This window comes from Adiantum capillus-veneris, chromosome 6, assembly GCF_014529385.1.
Source record: "Adiantum capillus-veneris isolate H3 chromosome 6, ASM1452938v2, whole genome shotgun sequence".
NCBI classification, from domain to species: Eukaryota; Viridiplantae; Streptophyta; class Polypodiopsida; order Polypodiales; family Pteridaceae; genus Adiantum; species Adiantum capillus-veneris.
The window spans coordinates 34,298,775-34,320,236 of NC_140936.1; the positions used below are offsets into that span (position 1 = coordinate 34,298,775).

At 41.2% G+C, this 21,462-nt stretch overlaps 1 protein-coding gene across 1 annotated transcript; it reads right to left on the reverse strand.

The window, feature by feature from the left end:
• Positions 1 to 983: 983 nt before the first annotated feature.
• Positions 984 to 7,156, reverse strand: LOC147455336 (uncharacterized). Its single transcript, XM_086513692.1, has 5 exons — positions 6,998 to 7,156; positions 6,781 to 6,904; positions 6,593 to 6,669; positions 5,911 to 6,132; positions 984 to 1,259 (listed from the first exon to the last, which is right to left on the reverse strand). Exons 1-5 carry the CDS (start codon positions 7,154 to 7,156, stop codon positions 1,035 to 1,037), a joined length of 807 nt encoding a protein of 268 aa, XP_086369818.1. The 3' UTR covers positions 984 to 1,034.
• Between the last annotated feature and the right edge of the window lie 14,306 nt (positions 7,157 to 21,462).

A 21,462-nucleotide genomic window follows, 5' to 3' on the forward strand; every position in this document is an offset into this window, starting at 1 on the left:
AGGGCCATTCAATTGGGAAGGCCAACAGCCCGGGGCTAGAAAAATACAGTTTCCCTAACCGTTGAAAATAAGGGAAAACTTGAAATTCTTTGAATTTTTAGGTCAAAATTAGAGGCTTTTTTCGGTAATTACTTTAAAACTTGTGTAAATTTCCCGGTTTTCTTAAAGGCAAGCTCAAAATCTAGCCGAGATTTAACATTTTCAGCCGGTTAAAATGGCCCCCGGGTTTTTTCTAACACTAGGCCAGCCTTGAAAAAAGCGTTTCAAGCAAGCCTCTCTGAAGACCCGTCTTATAATAGGATTGAGGGAGTGACCCATGACCTAGAGGGTGCTTCAAACTTCAAAGTTCAATGGTGGGCCGTCCTCCCCTTTAAGTGCCACGGGGTCCCAAAGCATGGGATCAATGGTCCCAATTGAAAGGCGGGATGGCGATCGATCTGGATGGTTGATCGATTAAAATCTAAACTCGGGATCCCGAGTTTAGATTTTGAAAAACTAATCTCGAGAGGTCAGCCTAATCTCGGGACGCCTCACTTTCCCAGCCGGGTTTTGAACCCTCGTCATCAGCTTGAGAGGCACACGCCTTGACCAACATGCCCGCGTGCACCTCGTTGAATTAGATGTGATTTCACATCTATTTGAAAGTAAACTCGGGATCTCGACATAAAAACTAAACTCGGGATCTCGAGTTTAGTTTTTGTGGACCCCACCATAAAAACTAAACTCGGGATTCCGAGTTTAGTTTTTACGCTCGACGGCTGAGATTTGCGCGCGCCTTTGATTTTGCACAAGACGCATTGATCCCATGCTTTGGGACCCCGTGGCACTGAAAGGTGAGGGTGGGCCGTGCAAGGTGACTATTATTTTGTGAGGAGTGGCCAAGTTAGGACATTGCACTGTTGCACAAGTGCTTTTTTTTTTTTTTACCAAAGAAAGGCGTGAATGTATTAGAAAAGAAACACAGAAATTACATCAATTGGCTCAAGGAATGAGCTTATGATTACATAATGACCAATCAGAAATGGTACAAACTTTTACAGAACATCTAGTTCACTTTTGATCTGGGACAACAATGCTCTGGACTGATCCCAAAGATCTTTCAGTATTTCAAGATCTTCCTTGACTTCTTCTTCCAGCTGGTCTCCGACATAGCAGTCCTCACCATCTACTTCTGCGGTTTGAGAAAGCCTGCCCATCAGAGCCAACAACTTTAACTTCTTTCTGTAGAGCCGGCACTCGGATATGTTTAGTTTCTCCGCCTGTAGGGATATTTCATCAAGGAAAAATTTCAGGTTAGGCATCTGGGAAGTTTCTTCAAAACAATAAAAATTCCTTTGTCTCCAGATAGCCCATATAAACTCTGCACGGATGTGGTTCCATATTAAAGAGGGGGGGCCTACTCTGTCCCCTAGCAGCACCTGTTTCCAAGATAAAGGTTTTTGGAGAACTCTGCACACTGGCTCCCAAAAGGGTTTGTTGAAGGGGCAATTTAGAAACAAATGAGCCAGATCTTCAGTGCCCCCCTTGCATCTGGGACATTGAGGAGTGCCGATTTTTTGGGAGAGGAAGCTTTGCACCAGAGGGTTATGAATTTGAATGCCCATTGCTTCCTGTCAAGCGACAGCTTCCATCGCTGGTTAAGGGAGACATGAAGAGGAGGGGAGAGGGGGGAGGGGAGGAGCTGTGGGTGAGAAAGATTGAAGTCCCCACGCCACGTAACCCCACGGAGGGAGAACTCAGGGTTGCAGTTGAGGAGCCAGTGCCAGGAACCAGGAAGAAGCTCGAGCCTCCTTCTGAGGAAGGTGATTTCCCAAGGTCTGAGTTGAAACTTGAGAGAAAGATTCAAATCGGATATCCAGTCATGAAGCGCTGGGGACCAAATGTCAGCCCAGCATCTCACACCTTTCTTGTGAAGGGTGATGGCAATTCTGGAATGTTCTGGTGGGACTTCTCGGCCAGTAACCCATGTCCACCAAATAGAATCATTTAGGAGCAAGGATTGGCTATGGTTAGATTTCCAGTTAGGGACCAAGTTTGACCTGTGCCGATTCCAGGCACCCCATAGTGATCAAAGGAGATCTGATCCTTTGGCAAGGGATGGGTAAGGACTGAAGAACAAGGAGAGAGGTGGCATATTCTTCCAGCCAGGGTGTCCAGTGATGCTGAATCTGTTCAAGTTCTTGAAGAGAAGAAGAGCCCATTCCTCTTGGCTATTCAGGAGAGCTCGAGAGATGGTCTTGAGGGCCAATTTGTCAGCCAGCTCAGAAATGTTGATAATACCTAGTCTCCCTTTGTATTGTGAGAGGCAGCAGATGTCCCATTTCACCTTGGATTTTTTATGGGAGGTGAACTCTCCCGCCCAGAGAAAACTGTGACAGATCTTAACTATGTCCTTCAGATGGTTTTCTAGGGGACGCCAGCAAGCCAGGAAGAACACGACATAGGCCATGAGGAAGTGATTTATGACCATGACCCTTCCCATTAGGGAGCCTTGGAATCCTTTCCATCGCTCCAGTTTTGTTTGGAAATGATCAACAATCCATTTCCATCTGTCCTTAAGAGAAAGCCCAAAGCCCATAGGAATTCCTAGTAACCTGAAAGGCTGATGCTCAACCAACAGTTTGCAATCAGTAGCCAGCAGCCATTGAGGGAGCGGGGAATTACCTTGCCTAACCCCAGTTTTGGAATGGTTGATCTTGGACCCAGAAGCTTGACAGAATATGTGAAGGCATTGCCAGAACTCCCAGAGGGACTCCTCTTCATTTGCAAGTAGCGCGTTGGTGTCGTCCTCAAATTGCGATAGGCATTGCTACCGCTGAGTGCCGGGGAGCTGGATGCCCTTAATTTTACCTTCAAGGAGCCTAGCTTTGACCAGGCAGTTGAGGCCATCCACGGATATGGCGAAGAGGAGGGGGGCTAGGGGGCAGCCCTGTCTCACTGAGCAGTTCAGCGGGAAGAAGCTGGAGAGGAGACCATTGAAGGCAATTCTTGCTCTCGCATGACCAAGGAGAGTCTTGACAAACCTTAACAGTGTAGGCCCGAATCCCATCCATTCCATGCTGAGTAGAATGAAAGACCATTCCAATGGATCATAGGCTTTATCAAAATCGATCTTGACAAACACAAAGTCTTGTGCGGAGTCCTGAGCAAGTTCGATTCCTTCCCATAAGGCGATGACAGCCTCCATGATGTTTCTTCCTCTTATGAATCCCTTTTGTTCTGCTGAAATCCATCTCATGAGGTGGGGGGTGATCCTGTTGGCGATGGCTTTAGCGAATATCTTGTAGATGGTATTGCACATAGTGAGCGGACGCCAGTTGGACAAAATGTCCCTCGGCCCCCTTTTGTGCAGAAGCTTGATTACTCCAGTGTTAATGGCATAAGGCAAAGCTTCATGAGTGACAGATTCCTCCCAAACTTTCAGAATGAAAGGTGTAAGTAGGTCTTTGAATGTTTGAAAGAATTCAGAGGGAAGCCCATCGAGTCCAAGTGTTTTCCTGGGTTTAAGGGCTTCAATGGAAGTGTGGATTTCAACTAGGGAGAGAGGTGCTTCCAAAAACTGGGAGGTCTCTTGCGAGATAACCTTAGGGCTCTGCTGGAGTCGACTTCAAGAGAGATGTGCTCCTTGGGGCTAAAAAGGGCTTCAAAGTGAGCTCTTGTGTATTCCAAATTCTCCTCATCATTGGAGATGGAATGAGAAGGGTCCAAGAAAAGAGGAACTAGTTCCCTAGCGTTCTTCCTTCGAAGAGATTTGAACATGCCTTTAGAGGGTCTATCGACCAGGACAGCCCACCATTCTTTGAAGAACAAAGTTTCATGCTTGAGAGTGAGCTCTTCTTCAATCCTAATGTGAGCACGTAGCTGGGAGATTTGGGATTGCTTCTCCAGGTCAAGTTGATTGCTTTCTAATTGGGCTAGCTCGGAGTAGATAGCTTCCTTCCTTCATTTCCTGATAATGGTCACCTCTTTGCGGGTTTGAATAAGCATCTTCTAGGTTTTATGGATAGCCTCTGACCATGCCTTTGCCGGGGACAAGGAGCTAAAGCTCTCCGACCAGATGGTCACGACCTGATCTTGAACCACCTGAAGCTTGAACAATTCAGGATCAGTGTGAAACCAATGATTCCTGACTTTCTTGGCCTTGTCATCTAGGGTGAGGCAAAGGGGATAGTGATCAGACAGGCAGCTTGTGAAGGCGGGTTTGGCCTTGATTCTATCAAACATGTTTGCTAGAGGGAGACTAAGATAACATCTATCCAGTCTGGCTTTCCTAGCTAACTCACAACTACTGTAATTTTGCCATGTGAATTCTCCAGAGTTCTTATGTCCCACATCTGAAGTTGATCTTTCAGGAGAAGCCAGGATTCTTTTTCATTTCCTGAGATACAAACCCCTTTGTTGAGAAACCTGTCCTCAATGGTCTCAACCATGTTAAAATCTCCCAAGATCAAAGCGAGGCCATTGAAAGTTGTAAGTTCCTCCCAAAGTGCAGTACAGTCCGAAGTAGATCCTCCAGCATAAATGGAGATGATCCAGAAATTAAGGGGGGAGGGGGGGCGAATAGAACACCAGTACTTCCCAGTGCATTCCAAAGAAGACGGCCAATGTTTGGGGACCCCCAAAGCGGTGCCGCATGAACCTTTTGGATGAGAAGAGACAATCCATCTGAGGTCCTTGGAAACTTCAAAAAGCCTCCTGGCTGAATCATCCCCAATGACTTTTATCTCTTGAAGAGCGAGGACGTCAAATCTTTTCTCCCGAATCCAATTGGCAACTTTCTTAGACTTATTGGGGTCGGAAAGCCCCTTTACATTTCAGGAGAGTACTTTCATTTATGACTTCGTTGGGGGCGTTTTCCTACGCTGGTCGCCCTAGGGGGGGTCTAGGAGACATTGGAGTGGCTTCTTTTGTTGTCTTTTAAAATCTCCATGGGGGTGGGATTGGAAACCAGGACAAGCGCTGTAGAGGTGCCTTCGCACCCAGCTGAATCTTTGTTCAAATCAAGTTTGGAGGCTTGGTCAAGGGCGTTGACTTGTTATTCCAGGACAGAAGAAGGATCCTTGGGGGTGGGGAGGATACAATCCTGCTCTTCAGAATCCGAAGAGTCAGCAAAGTCAGCGAGCGACGCCAGAACAGCAAACCGGTTAAGTCTAGGAGCTGGACGAGCTTCTGCCTTTCGGAGAGGAGGAGCAGTTTTGCCTTTAGGAGCTTGGGGATCCGAGCTCAAGGACGCGGCTAAGGGGGGGGAGTGGACTGAGGAGGGGCAAAACTGTTGGAAGGAGGGGAGGGAGGGAGGGGCGGGTGGATTCTTGATGGGACAGTTCCTAACGAAGTGGCCTTGGACCCCACACAGAAAACAGGCTTGAGGGAGGTATTTGTATTCCAAGGGTTGCTCGAAACCTGTACCATCGTCCGTGAAGATGTCAATGGCAGGAGGAAGCGGAACGGAAATGTCCATTTCGACTAGTACCTGAGGATGCCATGAAGGATTAAACTCTCTCCTAGGTCTACCCCCGAGAACTTTCCCAAGCTGTGAGGCAATCATTTTGAGGTGTTGATGATAGTGCAAAGGAAAGTTTGGCAGCTCCAGCCAAACAGGGTAGTGTTTCTGGGCAGAGACTTTAGGGTTGAAATGCTTATTCCATCGAGAGAGAAGTAGCGGAGAGCTTCCCAAGCTGATGATATCGAAAGCCATTTCAGCTGTCTGGAAAACAAACAGATAATGATTTTTCGGGAGAGCTTGAATAGTTTCAAGGACAACACCTCTAACTCCCCACTGATTTTTAATCCAGCTTTTGAGAGTCTCTGCCGGGGGCCTAGGGCTAGCCAGAAGACCAATCACTGCCCTAGCCTGTAGATCCTTTTTGAGTTTGGCTATCTGAGAAGCAGGGAGAGTGACAGAGGGTTTACCTCCATTGTTGCTGCCCGAGCCATTCGGAGGAGTTCCTTGGCCTTCTTGGTGGCAAACCTGGGAGGGATCCGCAGATGGTGCCCGGGGAGGCTCTCCAGCAGGGACATGATGCGAGCTTGATGTTCTGCAATTAGGCGACTTCGCGTCCTGTAAAGGAAGAGAAGCTTGATGGCGTAGAAAAGCTTGGTGAATGTGTTCCGCTTGATCCGCAGGGAATGCTTCTAAGAGAAAGGGAGGAACAAGCGAAGAGGAAGTAGGCTGCACGGGAGAACTATTGTCACGCAGAAGCGATCTTGGAGAGGAGGACATATCCCACGCGTTAGGTTGCTTGGCGGGAGCATGGTGAGAAGAGAGGGGACCGGGGAACCCGGGGAAGGACATGACCTCCCCTGGGTAAGAGGAGAAGTGAAACCCTAATGTAGCAGGTTTCCATGGCTTTGAATGTTCTCTTACAGTCTTAAATTGTTCTTCTGTGGTGAGTGTGTAAGAAGCGGAACTTGCACGAGTGCTTGGCCTTCCACCTTCCCCTCTAAGTTTGAATTTGGAGAGATCTTGAGTTTGGACGGACTATTAGGGAAAATTAAAATAATGAGTGTGAGCACGCGAGCTCTTTATGATGAGCTTGACAACAACGGTGTCTTGTAGCCAAATTGAGAAACTGGACTGGATTTGGACGAGTACGTAGAGGCGGCGAATGAACAGTGATCGTGATGAGGGAGCCATGGGCATTAGGCAGACAGAGAGAGGCATGCTTGCGGCTACAGGCAGCGAGAGTGTACAAACGGCGGAAAAGCCCCTTCTTTTGTGGCGCCAATCCTGGCGGCTCCATTATAGACTACCGCAGCGTCGACATGGCGTCGTGTAGTCACCTGTCTGGCCGCCACGCCTCCGCTGCCGCTTGCCACATATTATGGTCCGGACTCCGCCTTCCTCGACGACTCCAGACAGAGTCCAGACTCCAGAGCTCAACCAGAGAAAGACAAAAATCTTTTTCTTTTTAAGAGAAAATTAGAAAATTAAAATTTAAAACAAGACAGAAAAAGAGTTAGAGGCGTTTCACACGCGCGGGGGTTTACCCCAGCCTACGAGCAGAAAGTGCATTCGTATGGCAAGGCGGGGGTCAACTATGTTCAAGCTTCGAAACTCTACCCAAACAGGCGGAGTTACCAAAGTGTTCTCGTGAAGCAAGCAAGCCAGTGAACACGACAAAATGCGGCAAGGAAGGCAGAGTCCGGACCCATCCATATTTTGCATACAATATCCCAAATCTTTGTGTATAGATGCTCATAAATATGCTCAAACTCCAAAATTGGTAGAAACATTGGTGAAATAGTTGCACCATTTCTATCGCTAGTACACTGAAACTTTGAAAATCTTGGCATAGCTAGTATGAAAATTCCTTCCATCACGGAGCTTGGATCATAAGGATATAATACCTAAAATTTTGAAACGCTTGGCACATTCGCCATGGAAAACCCTAGCATCATCCAACCTCTTGGATCAAATGTTTCATACATAATCCTCTCAACACAAACCAAATAGTTGTCTTCCACCTTGGTGAACCTATTTGGATCATACCTTGGATGTAAGCTCTACGTACATCACCTGGTAGCGCCAAGAACTCAGAAGTGCCCATTCATGTCCTCATAAAACCCATTGGATCCATCCATTAAAGTATGCCATAAAATCCATCACCCCATCTTTCATTTAAGTCGCTCATATCCAATGGTGTATATAGGACCTAGTAAAAATCTCTCATGAATCATAAGTCACAGGATGGCTACATGCCACTCCTTTGTCCTGCAAAAAATCTTCTACCACCTCATCAAGGAGGTGTATAAGCTCAATAACATCCTCCTCTTGTTGTCCTAATTCATCTATCAATTCATGTTGTTTAGAATCCTTCTTGTATGTATCATGAAACTCCTCCAAAGCTTCATCCTATTGACACATGAATTCTATGTCTTTCTCATCAGAGGAACTCTTTGGATAGCCTCTCTCATGCTCTAAGAAAACCTCATCACATGTACCAATCATATAAGGCATATGTCCCTGAAGCATTTTCTCAACTCTCTTACATTTTCCTCAAGTATTTCTGCACTCAAAACCCCTTGCTGTGAGAGTTGTGAGGAGAATCACAAACACTTTGAGAAAAAGTGTTATGTTTTTTCACCAACTCTCTTCCTAAATGCTCGCTCAAAATCGTAAAGTGTTCATGATAGGGAAATCACAAAATTTTTCTCTACGTTTGTTTTGAATCCACCGGTAATTGTGAACCTGAGTTAGTGATGAAAAGATGACAAACTCACAACCAAATTTACTTAAAGAGAGCAATGGAAAACACTTGAATTACAATCATGAAATCTCAACTCACACACAACCACAATACCCATTCAACACCTCAACCTTATTTGTGAAGTCTTACAGCCTCGCCTCTAATTGTACAATTATAACATCAAATTGTTGTGACAGAAAATCAATAGAGCTTCCTCGTTCAATACGCCCTCATTCTGATTTTGAAGAGATTTTAGAGCTCCCATATTGAAAGTCACACACCATTTTGAAGAAGGAAAATTGTAATTCACACCCTCAAAAGCTACGATACAAGAATGAAGAGAGGAAGGATTCCACTACACACATATAGAGCAACCATGAAGTGAATACGCATAAGGGAATTATTACTCAAAAATGGCTAGTTTAACCATTTTTTGTCATTTTTGGCCTTAAGATGACCCTTGTTGAGATAAACGATCCAAACGAGCTGAGAAAATTCCTATTTTTGTGGAAAATATCTCTTCATCTCAAATTGCATGTTGCACATCAATTTTTTCCACTTATACCTCTTGACACATTTATGGCGTCTACACCTGTTAGTAACGATTTTTGGAATTTTTGCCCACATTGAACTTTGTAGGCAAAACAACTATGCGACCATGAATATGAAAATGTTGAGACTAGCTCGCCAAAATGTTTGACAAGCATGGGACCAATATAAAAATTATGTTGCTGAGAAACTTCGGCAAGTTACCTTCACACAGAAGAGGAAGAGGCATTTTTGTGTGTACCAAAGATTCAAAAAGTCTAAAGACTAGGTTAGCACCTAAATTATCAAGGTATTGTGGGCCTTTTAAGATACTCAAACGAGTTGGTGATATGGTCTACAAGCTCTCACTATCTGCACACTCTCGCTTACATAAGGACGACAATGTGATCGATCAGCAGATCTTGATTGATTTCATTGAGCCTCCTACTCAATCGCATGAACCTGAGCATATTCGCAACTACCATGATCTATGAACACGTCATTAGGAAATTTCAAAGGTCTTTTGGAGGGTCTTCTAGAAGAGAGAGAAAAAAGAGCTCCTCCAATGAGACAAGGGCCAACGCTATGTAGAAAAATAGACTGATATTAATAAAAATGTGATAAACATGTCACCCACTCATTCAATGATCCAATGGTCCTTGAAAACGATCACCTTAATTAAATGGGAGTGTCTTTTTCATGATGGAGGTGCCACTCATTCATTATGGCTTTTGCCATCATTGAAATGAAAAAAAAAAATCAAAAACTATTAATTGCTGCTAAAATTTAAAGCTTTTGACACTGCAAATACGTTTGAAATGCCCAAAAACCTAAAAAATGAATGTCTACTTGCCCTATTTGACACTTGGAGAGAGAGAAAAGACCAAAAAACCCTTGAAAAGAGGTTTTTGCAGAATGGCACACAAAGGTCATTCCCAAAAAAATTGGAATTGCCTTAGAGCACCGTCATGCAAAAATTATTGAACGGCGCACAGAGGCCATTCCCAAAAGCAATTAAATGCTTCTTGCACGTCGTTCGACAAAACCACCTTTTAAGGGGAGTTTTAGCATTTTCTCCCTCTCGGGGTGTCAGAATAGGGCAAGTAGAAGTTCGTTTTTAATATTTTTGTGCATTTTGAACGCATTGTCAATGTCAAAAGCTTCAATTTTTAACACTAAACATTTTTGTGATTTTTTTTCATTTCATTGATGAGACAAAAGCCACATTGAATGAGCAATGTTTACCTCATGAAAAAGACACTTGCATTTAATGAAAGGAGACCATTTTCAAGGATCGTCAAAAAGTTAAATTCACTTTTTAGAGTGTTTAGTTGTCCTTTTTTATGTACTTAATAAGTACAAGTGCATTTTAGGAAAATTTTCTAGAGAGAGAAATAGAATTTCTTAGAAGGCCCTCCAAATGACCTCCAAAATCTCCTAATGCATCATGTACGTCGGCAAGCATTAGTCAAGTGGAAGAAAAACCTGAGAAAGGTGCCACTTGGAAAAAAAATTAGTGTTCTTAAGAAGAAATTGGTCACTTGTTTTCAAGGAAAAAAACGCTTTCCCAAAGGGGGAAGTAATATAAGGGCATGAGCTAGAGGCCACAGACCAGTGTGAATGCGGCTTAGGGGTGCCTACAGAAGGGTATGGTTGGGTTGAGAGTTGGCATTCAAACACATCCGTGGTCTCAAAACTATGTGTTTCCTCTTGGTGCAACTAAGAGTGCACACAATTGTGTCCATTATATCCTCATGTCTTCAAAGTCATTGTTTCTTGGAAAGGCCCTCTTCTCATCCTTCTTCAATGGAACTTCTTTTGTGGGGGCACGTTCTTTGGTGTGATTGATGACTCTAATCTAATGTTACTTTCCTTTGTTGGTCAATGCTTTTTTCCCATTGCACATTCTTTCTACATAGCAAGTCGATTTGCGTGACTAATAGTATTAAAGCATACTTAGCATGAAACTCCTCCATTTCGTCATCAAGGTCAACTCTTTAGGCAAATGTAGCCACTATGGGAAAAATATTTATGTGGGATTTGGTCAAAGGTTGTCTATTCATGCCTTCAAATAGAGACATGTCTCCATGCTCTTTGAACACAACCATGCAGCACTGCACATATGGTCTTGACCTAGAAATTGGTTTTTGAGAGAGCTTCTCCACCACCTAGGTGCATTATGAGCCCCTCCATTCTTTAAGTGATCTATGATCAACCTCAAATCGCCTATATAGGATCTGGAACTCACCTAAGACCATATTAGGTAAAGTGAGAAAATCCCAATTCTCAGGTTGGACAACTTTCAATATATCATGTACAAAATATAGAGATTTTGTCAAAAATTTGAGTTTTCTTAAGGTCTCATTCCACTTTATGCACATACAATACACAATGAAAACAACTAAAGTACCATGGTTTCAATCAATTGGATTATTAGGAGACGAGTATATTGCATCCATTATCGTTGTCTATGTCCTACTGTCCTACCTACAACTTATCTCAACATGGAGAGATTGGTTTCTAGGTCCACCACTTGTCCAAGTTAATGTAAAAGTGACTCAAGGTTCACAACTTGTGAAAGCAAGGATCCATTGAGGAATACAATCCACTTGGCTATTTTTCCTTAATTTATTGCATGTGACATTCAAGCAAGGTCCACTTCTAATCTATAACTTCTTAATTTGAGGCATGGGGCATACATAAAATATGTAGCATATGCTCTATTTCCTCATAGGAAGGTTGGTTTCAAGGTGCACTTATCCATGCTAGCCTATCTTGGAGAAATGATGGAGCTTGCTTCTCTCCTTGTTTCAATGGAGACTAGCTTGTTCAAGTGGTGGACCTTTGCTTCTCTCTATGTTTCAATAGAGTTAGCTTGGACAAGTGGTGATCTTGGAACAAAACCCCCATGTAAAACATATCATGGGTATTCCAAGTGATTAGAAAGATTACCATTTAAGATATAACCTTATAGGTTGGACAAATGGAGCTTGGCTTGGAGAAATGGTGGACCTTTGATTCTCTCCATGTTTCAATGGAGCCTATCTTGGATAAATGGTGGAGCTTGCTTCTGTCCATGTTTCGATGGAGCCTAGCTTGAACAGTTGGTGGACCTTTGCTTCTCTCTATGTTTCAATAGAGTTAGCTTAGACACGTGGTGGATCTTCAAACTAAGCCAACTACTATCAATGTTTCCTAGCTTGGACAAGTGGTGGAGTGTTTCTCTACTCCATGTTTCAATGGATCTTAGCTTGGACAAGTGTTGGACCTTAAAACAAAAACCCCATGTACAACATAGAATGGATTTTCTAGATTTCAATGGAGTCTAGATTTAACAAATGGTGGAGCTTGTCTTCATCCATGTTTCAATGAAACTAGCTTGGACAAGTGGTGGACCTTGTAACAAACCCCCCCATGTACAACATATCATTGGTTTTCTAAGTGATGGGAAGGAATACCATTCAAGATATAAACTTATAGCTTGGATAAGTAGTTGACTTTAAAACCAAATTCATCATAATACAATGAAATACAGGTTAGCCAATTCCTAAATCTTGAGACCAAACCTCCCATGCTATTAGAGATAATATATTGGATAAGTGGTGGACCTTCTATTATTTTCCCATGCCTAGTTTAGACTATCGGTACACTTTGCAGCTATAAAGGTTGGACGAGTTGTGGAGCCTTGTTTCTATCCATGTTTTAATGGATCCTAGCTTGGACAAGTGGTGGACCTTGGAAAAAAGCTTCCATGTACAACATATATGAGGTTTTCCATGTTTTAATGGAACCTATCTTGGACAAATGGTGAATCTTGCTTCTCTCCATGTTGATTTTGGAACTACCTTAGACAAGTGGTGGAGCTTTGCTTTTCTACTCTTCATAATACAATGAAGTATACGTTGGTTACATGGTGAATCTTAAGGCCAAACCTCCCATTTTACTAGAGATGATAGGTTGGACAAGTGGATCAACCTTCTATCATTTCTCCATGACTATATTGGACAATTAGTAGACCTAACATCTCTCTATGTTGTCTAGAGATAAGCTTGGACAAGTGATGGACCCTGCGACCCTGCTTCTCTCTTCCCTTGGTTTACTAGTTTGAAGACTTAGTATATATACTTTCTTAGAACTAGCTTGAACAAGTGGTGGACCTTGTATCCACAATCTTAATTCATTACAAAAAAGTATATGAAAAAATAACATAGGAATCTTGGTTTGAAGGTCAAGCAATTAGGTTCCAAATGCACATAATAATATATTTTCCACCCATAATAAAAGAAAGTTAAATATGTTATTACCAAATTGACAAAGGTAACGTCCAAGAATTCTAGCTTTGCATCTTGTCAGATCTAAATCTTCATCAAGGCGACATGCATGTATACATCAACTTTCAAGCCATTCAAGAATACATGCACTTAGATTCCATAGTTTTGTTTTCAAAGTCTTTTAGGTTCTAAAACTCTTTCACGTAAAGTATGTAATGACAAAATTCTTGAAGCAAACATTTGTGCCCAAGAAAAAGATCCCTCTCACATATTTAAATTCCATGAATTCTCTGATCCATACTTACAAGTTTTATTTTGACATCAAACATCAATTCTCTCATAGTTACAAATAAATGCAACCTCGATATGAATTGACAAAAAATGAATTTCTTTTACTATATGACCCAACATAGGCCCCAATCAAATAAAAAATGAGTCTCCAAAAATTTGGGTGCACTCTAGCAATACATCAGAGTCCCCTTACAATAGGATGCACTCCAATAGTACATTGAAGTCCCCTTAGAGTAGGGTGCACTCCATTCAAGTGTTCATAAAATTGACACACCTTTGTTTTTTTATAAAAAAGACTATATCAAATTATACAAATGTTGAAAGATACACACTAGAATAAAAAAAGCATCTTATGGCCATATTTATTCAATTCTTTCGTGTTGACAAGTACACACCAAGGACATAATTTGTCTCAGAATCACTATACTGATTTACAATTGTGTTGTATGTATAGACTCTCTTATCTCTTGCATACAACCATCCTACCAACCATGGAATTATGGTTCTCTGCAAGAAGTTTTGAAGTTGCTCGGAAGTTTGCCTCCACATCTTTGGAAATATAAGATATGTCCCTGGCATGTTCCACATCACCCTATACGGAGTGTCATCAAAAATTAAGGTATTGTTTGCATCCAAATCCTCAAATATCACTCAAATTTTTGTGATAAACCCTTGTAAATCCTAACATAATATTTGGATTTTGGCGATTTTTGTTACTCATAAACACCTTGAACTTGGTATACTGCTCAGGAAAACATTTTTGTGTGATGCGTTGCACCCTTGTTAAGTTATAGCACATCCATATCCATAGCTCAAAGTATTCAGCACAAAAATCCAAAAAACTTTGTGCGTCTGGTCGCACCACATGATAAACTTCATCTTTATCCTCCACAAGTTGCATGTGTTGAGCCCAAGATGGCATAGAATCTCCATGTTTCATTTCAATTGTCTTGAGAAGTAACCCCTCTAGATCCAAGATAAGTACTCTTTTGATGTCCTTGAAAGAAAGTGGTAGGTGATAAGGAGGTGATTCATTCCTTGGACAAGGTCTTGGAGGAGGTTGGATGGGTAATCCAATAGTTTTCTTCAATTTATGCCAGCATATAGCCAATCCATTTTTCTGTAATGGTTCTGAAATTAAAGAACAAGAACACTTAATGCAAACACAACAATAGACATGAGTTTTACATTGTCTACCCTAAGGTTTTATTAGATACCAAAATCCATCTATGATCTACTCATTAATAGAAAGAAAGTCAAATTAAAATCCTGACTCTTTTTTATGCTACACTCTCTCTTAGTCTCAATACCATGGAGGTCAACTAGACTTAAGTCAACTAATAACTACTACTTGTTGTTAAAGGTATGCTTGAAGTGCATAAGGCTTTACCAATGCTCTAGTGTAGAATGGGTATTTAGGTCTCAAGGTCTACCACTTATCCAAGCAAAGATCCATTTAGATATGGAAACCCAATTTTTCTTAATATAATGATATAGAGTGGACAAGTGGAGAATCTTGAGACCAAACCACTCATGCTACTAGGGATAATAGGTTGGACAAGTGGTGGACCTTGAATGTAAACCCCCCATGTACAAAGTATCAGGGGTTTTGGGTATTTCAATCGACTCTAGCATCTTCGAGACATGGTGGAGCTTACTTCTCTCCATGTTTCAATGGAGTCTATCTTGGATAAATGGTGGAGCATCATTCTCTCCATGTTTCAATGGAGCCTAGCTTGGAAAAGTGGTGGACGTTTGTTTCTCTCTATGTTTGAACAGATTTAGCTTGGACAAGTGGTGGACCTTGGAACAAAATCCCCATGTAAAACATATCATGGACATTACAAGTGGTGAGAAAAAATACCATTCAATATATAACCTTATAGGTTGGACAAGTGGTGGACCTTAACACCCAATTATTATTAATATAATGACATAGAGTGGACAAGTGGTGAATCTTGCGACCAAACCTACTAGGAAAAGTAGGTTGGCCAAGTGGTGGACCTTGAATGCAAACCCCCCATGTACAAAATATCACTCATGCTACTAGGAATAATTTGGTATTAAGGTCCATGTTTCAATGGAGCCTAGCTTGGAAAAGTGGTGGACCTTTGTTTCTCTCTATGTTTCAATAGAATTAGCTTGGACAAGTGGTGAACCTCGGAACAAAACCTCCATGTAAAGCATGTCATGGGCATTACAAGTGGTGAGAAAAAATACCATTCAAGGTATAACCTTATAGGCTGGACAAGTGGTGGATCTTAGCACCCAATTCCTCTTATTATAATGACATAGAGTGGAAAAGTGGTGAATTGTGAGACCAAACCTACTAGGGATAATAGGGTGGACAAATGGTTGACCTTGAATGTAAATCACCCATGTACAAAATATCATGGGTTTTGCATATTTCAATGGAGCCTAGCATATAGGAGACATGGTGGAACTTACTTATGCCCATGTTTTAATGGAGCCTATCTAGGAGAAATGGTGGAGGTTCCTTCTCTCCATGTTTCAATGGAGCCTAGCTTGGACAAGTCGTGGACCTTTGTTTCTCTCTATGTTTAAATATGGTTAGCTTGGACAAGTGGTGGATCTTGGAATGAAACTCCCATGTAAAACATATTATGGGCATTTCAAGTGGCGAGAAAGGATACCATTTAAGATATAACCTTATAGGTTGGACAAGTGGTGGACCTTAACACAATATAATGACATAGAGTGTACAAGTGGTGAATCTTTAAACCAAACCACTCATGCTACTAGGGATAATAGGTTAAACAAGTGGTGGGCCTTGAAATAAAACCCCCTAGAGTGTTTCAATGGAGCCTAGCTTGGAAACATGGTAAAGCTTGCTTCTCTCCATGTTTCAATGCAGCCTATCTTGGATAAATGGTGGAGCATCATTCTCTCCATGTTTCAATGGAGCCTAGCTTGGACAAGTGGTGGACCTTTATTTCTCTCTATGTTTGAATAGAGTTATCTTGGAAAAGTGGTGGACCTTGGAACAAAACCCCCATGTAAAACATATCATGGGCATTACAAGTGGTGAGAAAAAATACCATTTAATATATAACCTTATAGGTTGGACAAGTGGTGGACCTTAACACCCAATTATTCTTAATATAATGACATAGAGTGGATAAGTGGTGAACTTGGGACCAAACCTACTAGGGAAATAGGTTCGACAAGTGGTGGACCTTGAATGTAAACCCCCCATGTACAAAATATCACTCATGCTACTAGAAATAATTTGGTATTAAGGTCCATGTTTCAATGCAGCCTAGCTTGGAAAAGTGGTGGACCTTTGTTTCTCTCTATGTTTCAATAGATTTAGCTTGGACAAGTGGTGGACCTTGGAACAAAACCCCCATGTAAATCATGTCATGGGCATTACAAGTGGTGAGAAAAAATACCATTCAAGCTATAACATTATAGGTTGGACAAGTGGTGGACCTTAACACCCAATTCCTCTTAATATAATGACATAGAGTGGACAAGTGGTGAATCATGAGACCAAACCTACTAGGGATAATAGGTTGGACAAGTGGTGAACCTTGAATGTAAACCCCCCATGTACAAAATATTATGGGTATTGGGTATTTCAATGGAGCCTAGCAACTTGGAGACATGGTGGAGCTTATTTCTCTCCATGTTTCAATGGAGCCTATCTAGGAGAAACAGTGGAGGTTCCTTCTCTCCATGTTTCAATGAGCCTAGCTTGGACAAGTGGTGGACCTTGGAATGAAACCCCCATGTAAAACATATCATGGGCATTTCAAGTTGTGAGAAAGGATACCATTTAAAATATAACCTTATAGGTTGGACAAGTGGTGGACCTTAACACATAGTTCTTCTTAATATAATGACATAGAGTGTACAAGTGGTGAATCTTGAGACCAAACCACTCGTGCTACTAGGGATAATAGGTTGGACAAGTGGTGGACCTTGAATGTAAACCCTCTCATGTACAAAATTATGGGTTTAGGGTATTTCAATGGAGCCTAGCTTGGAGACATGGTGGAGATTGCTTCTCTCAATTGTTTCAATGGAACCTATCTTGGAGAAATGGTGGATCATCCTTCTCTCCATGTTTCAATGGAGCCTACCTTGGACAAGTGGTGGACCTTTGCTTCTCTCTATGTTTCAATAGAGTTAGCTTGGACAAGTGGTGGGTCTTGGAACAAAACCCCTTTGTAAAACATAGCATGGACATTACAAGTGATAAGGAAAAATATCATTCAAGATATAACCTTACAGGTTGGAAAAGTGGTGATGGACCTTGACAAGTGGTGAAGGATACCATTTAAGATATACCCTTATAGGTTGGACAAGTGGTGGACCTTAACACCCAGTTATTCTTAATATAATGACATAGAGTGGATAAGTGGTGAATCTTAAGACCAAACCACTCATGCTACTAGGTATAATACGTTAGAGAAGTGGTAGACCTTGAATGTAAACACCCCATGTACAAAATATCATGGTTTTAGGGTGTTTCAATGGAGCCTAGAATCTTGGAGACATGGTAGATCTTGATTCTTTCCATGTTTGAATGGCACCTATCTTGGAAAAATGATGGAGGTTACTTCTCTCCATGCTTCAATGGAGCCTAGCTTTGACAAGTGGTGAACCTTTGCTTCTCTCTATGTTTGAATAGAGTTAGCTTGGACAAGTGGTGGACCTTTGCTTCTCTCTATGTTTGAATAGAGTTAGCTTGGACAAGTGGTGGACCTTGGAATGAAACCCCCATGTAAAACATATCATGGGCATTTCAAGTGGTGAGAAAGGATACCATTTAAGATATAACCTTATAGGTTGGACAAGTGGTGGACCTTAATACATAGTTCTTCCCAATATAATGACATAGAGTGTACAAGTGGTGTATCTTGAGACCAAACCACTCGTGCTACTAGGGATAATAGGTTAGACAAGTGGTGGGCCTTGAAATAAACCCCCCATGTACAAAATAAAATGGGTTTAGGGCATTTAAATGGATCCTAGCTTGGAGACATGGTGGAGCTTTCTTCTCTCCATGTTTCAATGAAGCCTATCTTGGAGAAATGGTGGAGCATCCTTCTCTCCATGTTTCAATATAGCTTAGCTTGGACAAGTGGTGGATCTTTGGTTCTCTCTATGTTTCAATAGAGTTAGCTTGGACAAGTGGTGGACATTGAAACAAAACTCCCATGTAAAACATATCATGGGTAGTTCAAGTTGTGAGAAAAAAAACCATTTAAAATATAACCTTATAGGTTGGACAAGTGGTGGACCTTAACACCCAATCCTTTTTAATACAATGACATAGAGTGGACAAGTGGTGAATCTTGAGACCAAAGCTATCAAGCTACTAGGGATACTAGGTTGGACAAGTGGTGGATCTTGAATGTACATCCCCTATGTACAAAATATCATGGGTTTAGGGTGTTTCAATGGAGTCTAGCATATTGGAGACATGGTGGAGCTTGCTTCGCTCCATGTTTCAAGTGGTGGACCTTCAATTATTTTCCCATACCTAGTTTAGACAACCCATACACTTTGCAACTATAAAGGTTGGACGAGTGGTGGAGCTTTGTTTATTTCCATTTTTAATGGATCCTAGCTTGGACAAGTGGTGGACCTTGGAAAAAAGTCCCCCCTGTACAACATAGCTGAGTTTTTTCATGTTTTAATGGAAGAGAGATTTGACAAATGGTGGAGCTTGCTTATCTCCATGTGGATTTTAGAACTAGCTTGGACAAGTGGTGGAGCTTTGCTTTTCTACTCTTCATAATACAATGATGTATAGGTTGGTTACATGGTGAATCTTAAGGCCAAACCTCCCATCTTACTAGAGATGATAGGTTGGACAAGTGTTCAACCTTCTATCATTTCTCCATGCCTATAATTAGACAATTAGTAGAACTAGCATCTTTCTATGTTGTCTAGAGCTGAGCTTGGACAAGTAGTGGACCTTGCTACTCTCTTCCCTTGGTTTATTAGTTTGAAGACTCATTATATATACTTGCTTAGATCTATATAATTACTCATTAGTTAGGTTACAAGTAGGTATGTAATTTGTTAGCCCCAAGGGACTTTGAATATTGAATAGTAAGAAAGTCAAGTGCTGGTTTGAAGATCTTTTGCTTATCTAAACTAGACTCTAACTCAATAATAAGTCTCTTAAGTTCCACGAATTGTCCTATCTAGGCTCCAAAAGAGTCTTAATTGGTTTGTGCTAGATTCTAACTTCCTTGATGGGGTAGAATCCTAGAAAAATGAGGCACTATAAGTTTTACCTTAGCTCAAATGGATTTTCACTTAAACTAGACTGCAATTTGGCACTCTAGTATCTTTGTCTTGATGGAGTTTAACACTAGATACATAGTAGTGATATTTAAGCTTCATGTCTCTTCACTTGATCGAGATATGAGACCATACTTTCAAGGTCACCACTTGTCTTACCTAAAGACCAATGTGAGACATGGGAGCAAGAAAGCCATCCGATATTGTTTTAAGGACTATTACATAGACAATCAATAACTTAAGTAAAGCAAAAAGACTTGGATCTTTCACAATTAATAACTTAAGTAAAGCCAAAAAGACTTGGATCTTTGACAGTTTTTTTCAAACTAAAAAAGCACAATCTCATGCTAACAAAACTATAAATCACAATTGAAAGTTTTGAACAAGAAAAAGATCAGCAATCTTATAAGAAGGATACTTTTCATTTCATTTGATGATTACAAACTAAAAGAAAGTCTCTCAAGAAATTGATAAACAAAAAATGTAGGTGACTGCTTCATTATTTTGAGCAAAAATATCAAAATCTCTATTGATTGAGCTCCATCTAGTAGTATCCTTTGTAAGATCCTGCAGGAAGGAATAAAAAGAAAGATTTGTTAGATACCATGCACATGAGTGTTCAAGTATGTGTATCAAGAATATATGACATGTCACTAGTACCTTAGGGTTGCTTTCTATCCAGCCTTAGAAGATTGTTCTCAGCTTTCACCTTATTTATATAAGCCTTTGCTGTGGTTGCCTTCAAAACTCCTTTTGTGTTACAACCCAATTGCCTAGCTAAAGTGGTCAATTGTGACGCCTTCATGCTTTCAATGGGTGTACGCTCCTTTGCTAAGATCTCTTGTATTTGGGCTCTTCTCATTTCATTGCGGTGGCTTGTGTCACTTGCATTTTCAATGATAGTTTCATCCCTGTCACCTTTTGCAGGTGGTATTCTTCTTGTAAAGAACACCTTAGCTGACCAAACATCATTTTTTTGCTTCCAATACTCCATGATTTGTTTGTATTCACTATCATTTGTCACTATAGGTTGTCCATAACGATTAGAAGCAATTAAATCACGCACATCCCTTCTCTCATCAAGCTGAATCAAGTATGGCAGTAGCTCCTCCAAGAGCATATTGTCAACCATCTTCTCAGCATCAAATTGTGGTGGAAAAATGCAATTGTTTGCTGGTGAAATACATCCCTTGTAAGGAGAGTCATCAATAAGCACTGTTCTTTGTGGATCACATTCAAACCCCATGGCAATTTTGGCTAGAGGCTTGAACATTGCCTCAACGTTTGGATTGTCGGGTCTAAACAATTTTTGAGTTTGAGCGGTGTAGCAAACATCTTGCGACCAAATTGCAAAGAAAGGCAATGTATCCTCAGCTAAGTTGTTTAGTGCTGCAAGGATTTGATACACATTATTCCTAGTAGCTGTCGACCAAATTGCAACATTAAACCTCTGTAAAATAGTCTTCAAGAATTGGATGCAACCTGGCCTGAGTATAATATATCTTTTTGAATCCATTTGCACTGAGTTGTGGTGTGAGGATGGTTGAGGGGAACGTTTCAACAATAGACCATTTAAATCCAATATAATTGTAAGCATGGATTTCTCAACATCTACGCTACATGACGTAGTACCAATTGGCAATAGCTCGTGAGTGGACTTTTCAGTCTCTTTTGATGTATGTTGCATTTTTGAAGCATCGATTTCTTGGTTCTCATTATTGGAAGCTTGCTCAAGTTGCACAACACTAGACTCTAGTATAGAAATATCATCCATCTTGGGCACTTTAGAAACCATAGAATCTATGGATTCTATAGTTGTTGACTGAACCATAGGAGCATTATCCATCCCAGTTTGTGAATCTAAGAAAACACACACACAAATGGTATCTCAAAACCACTAGAAT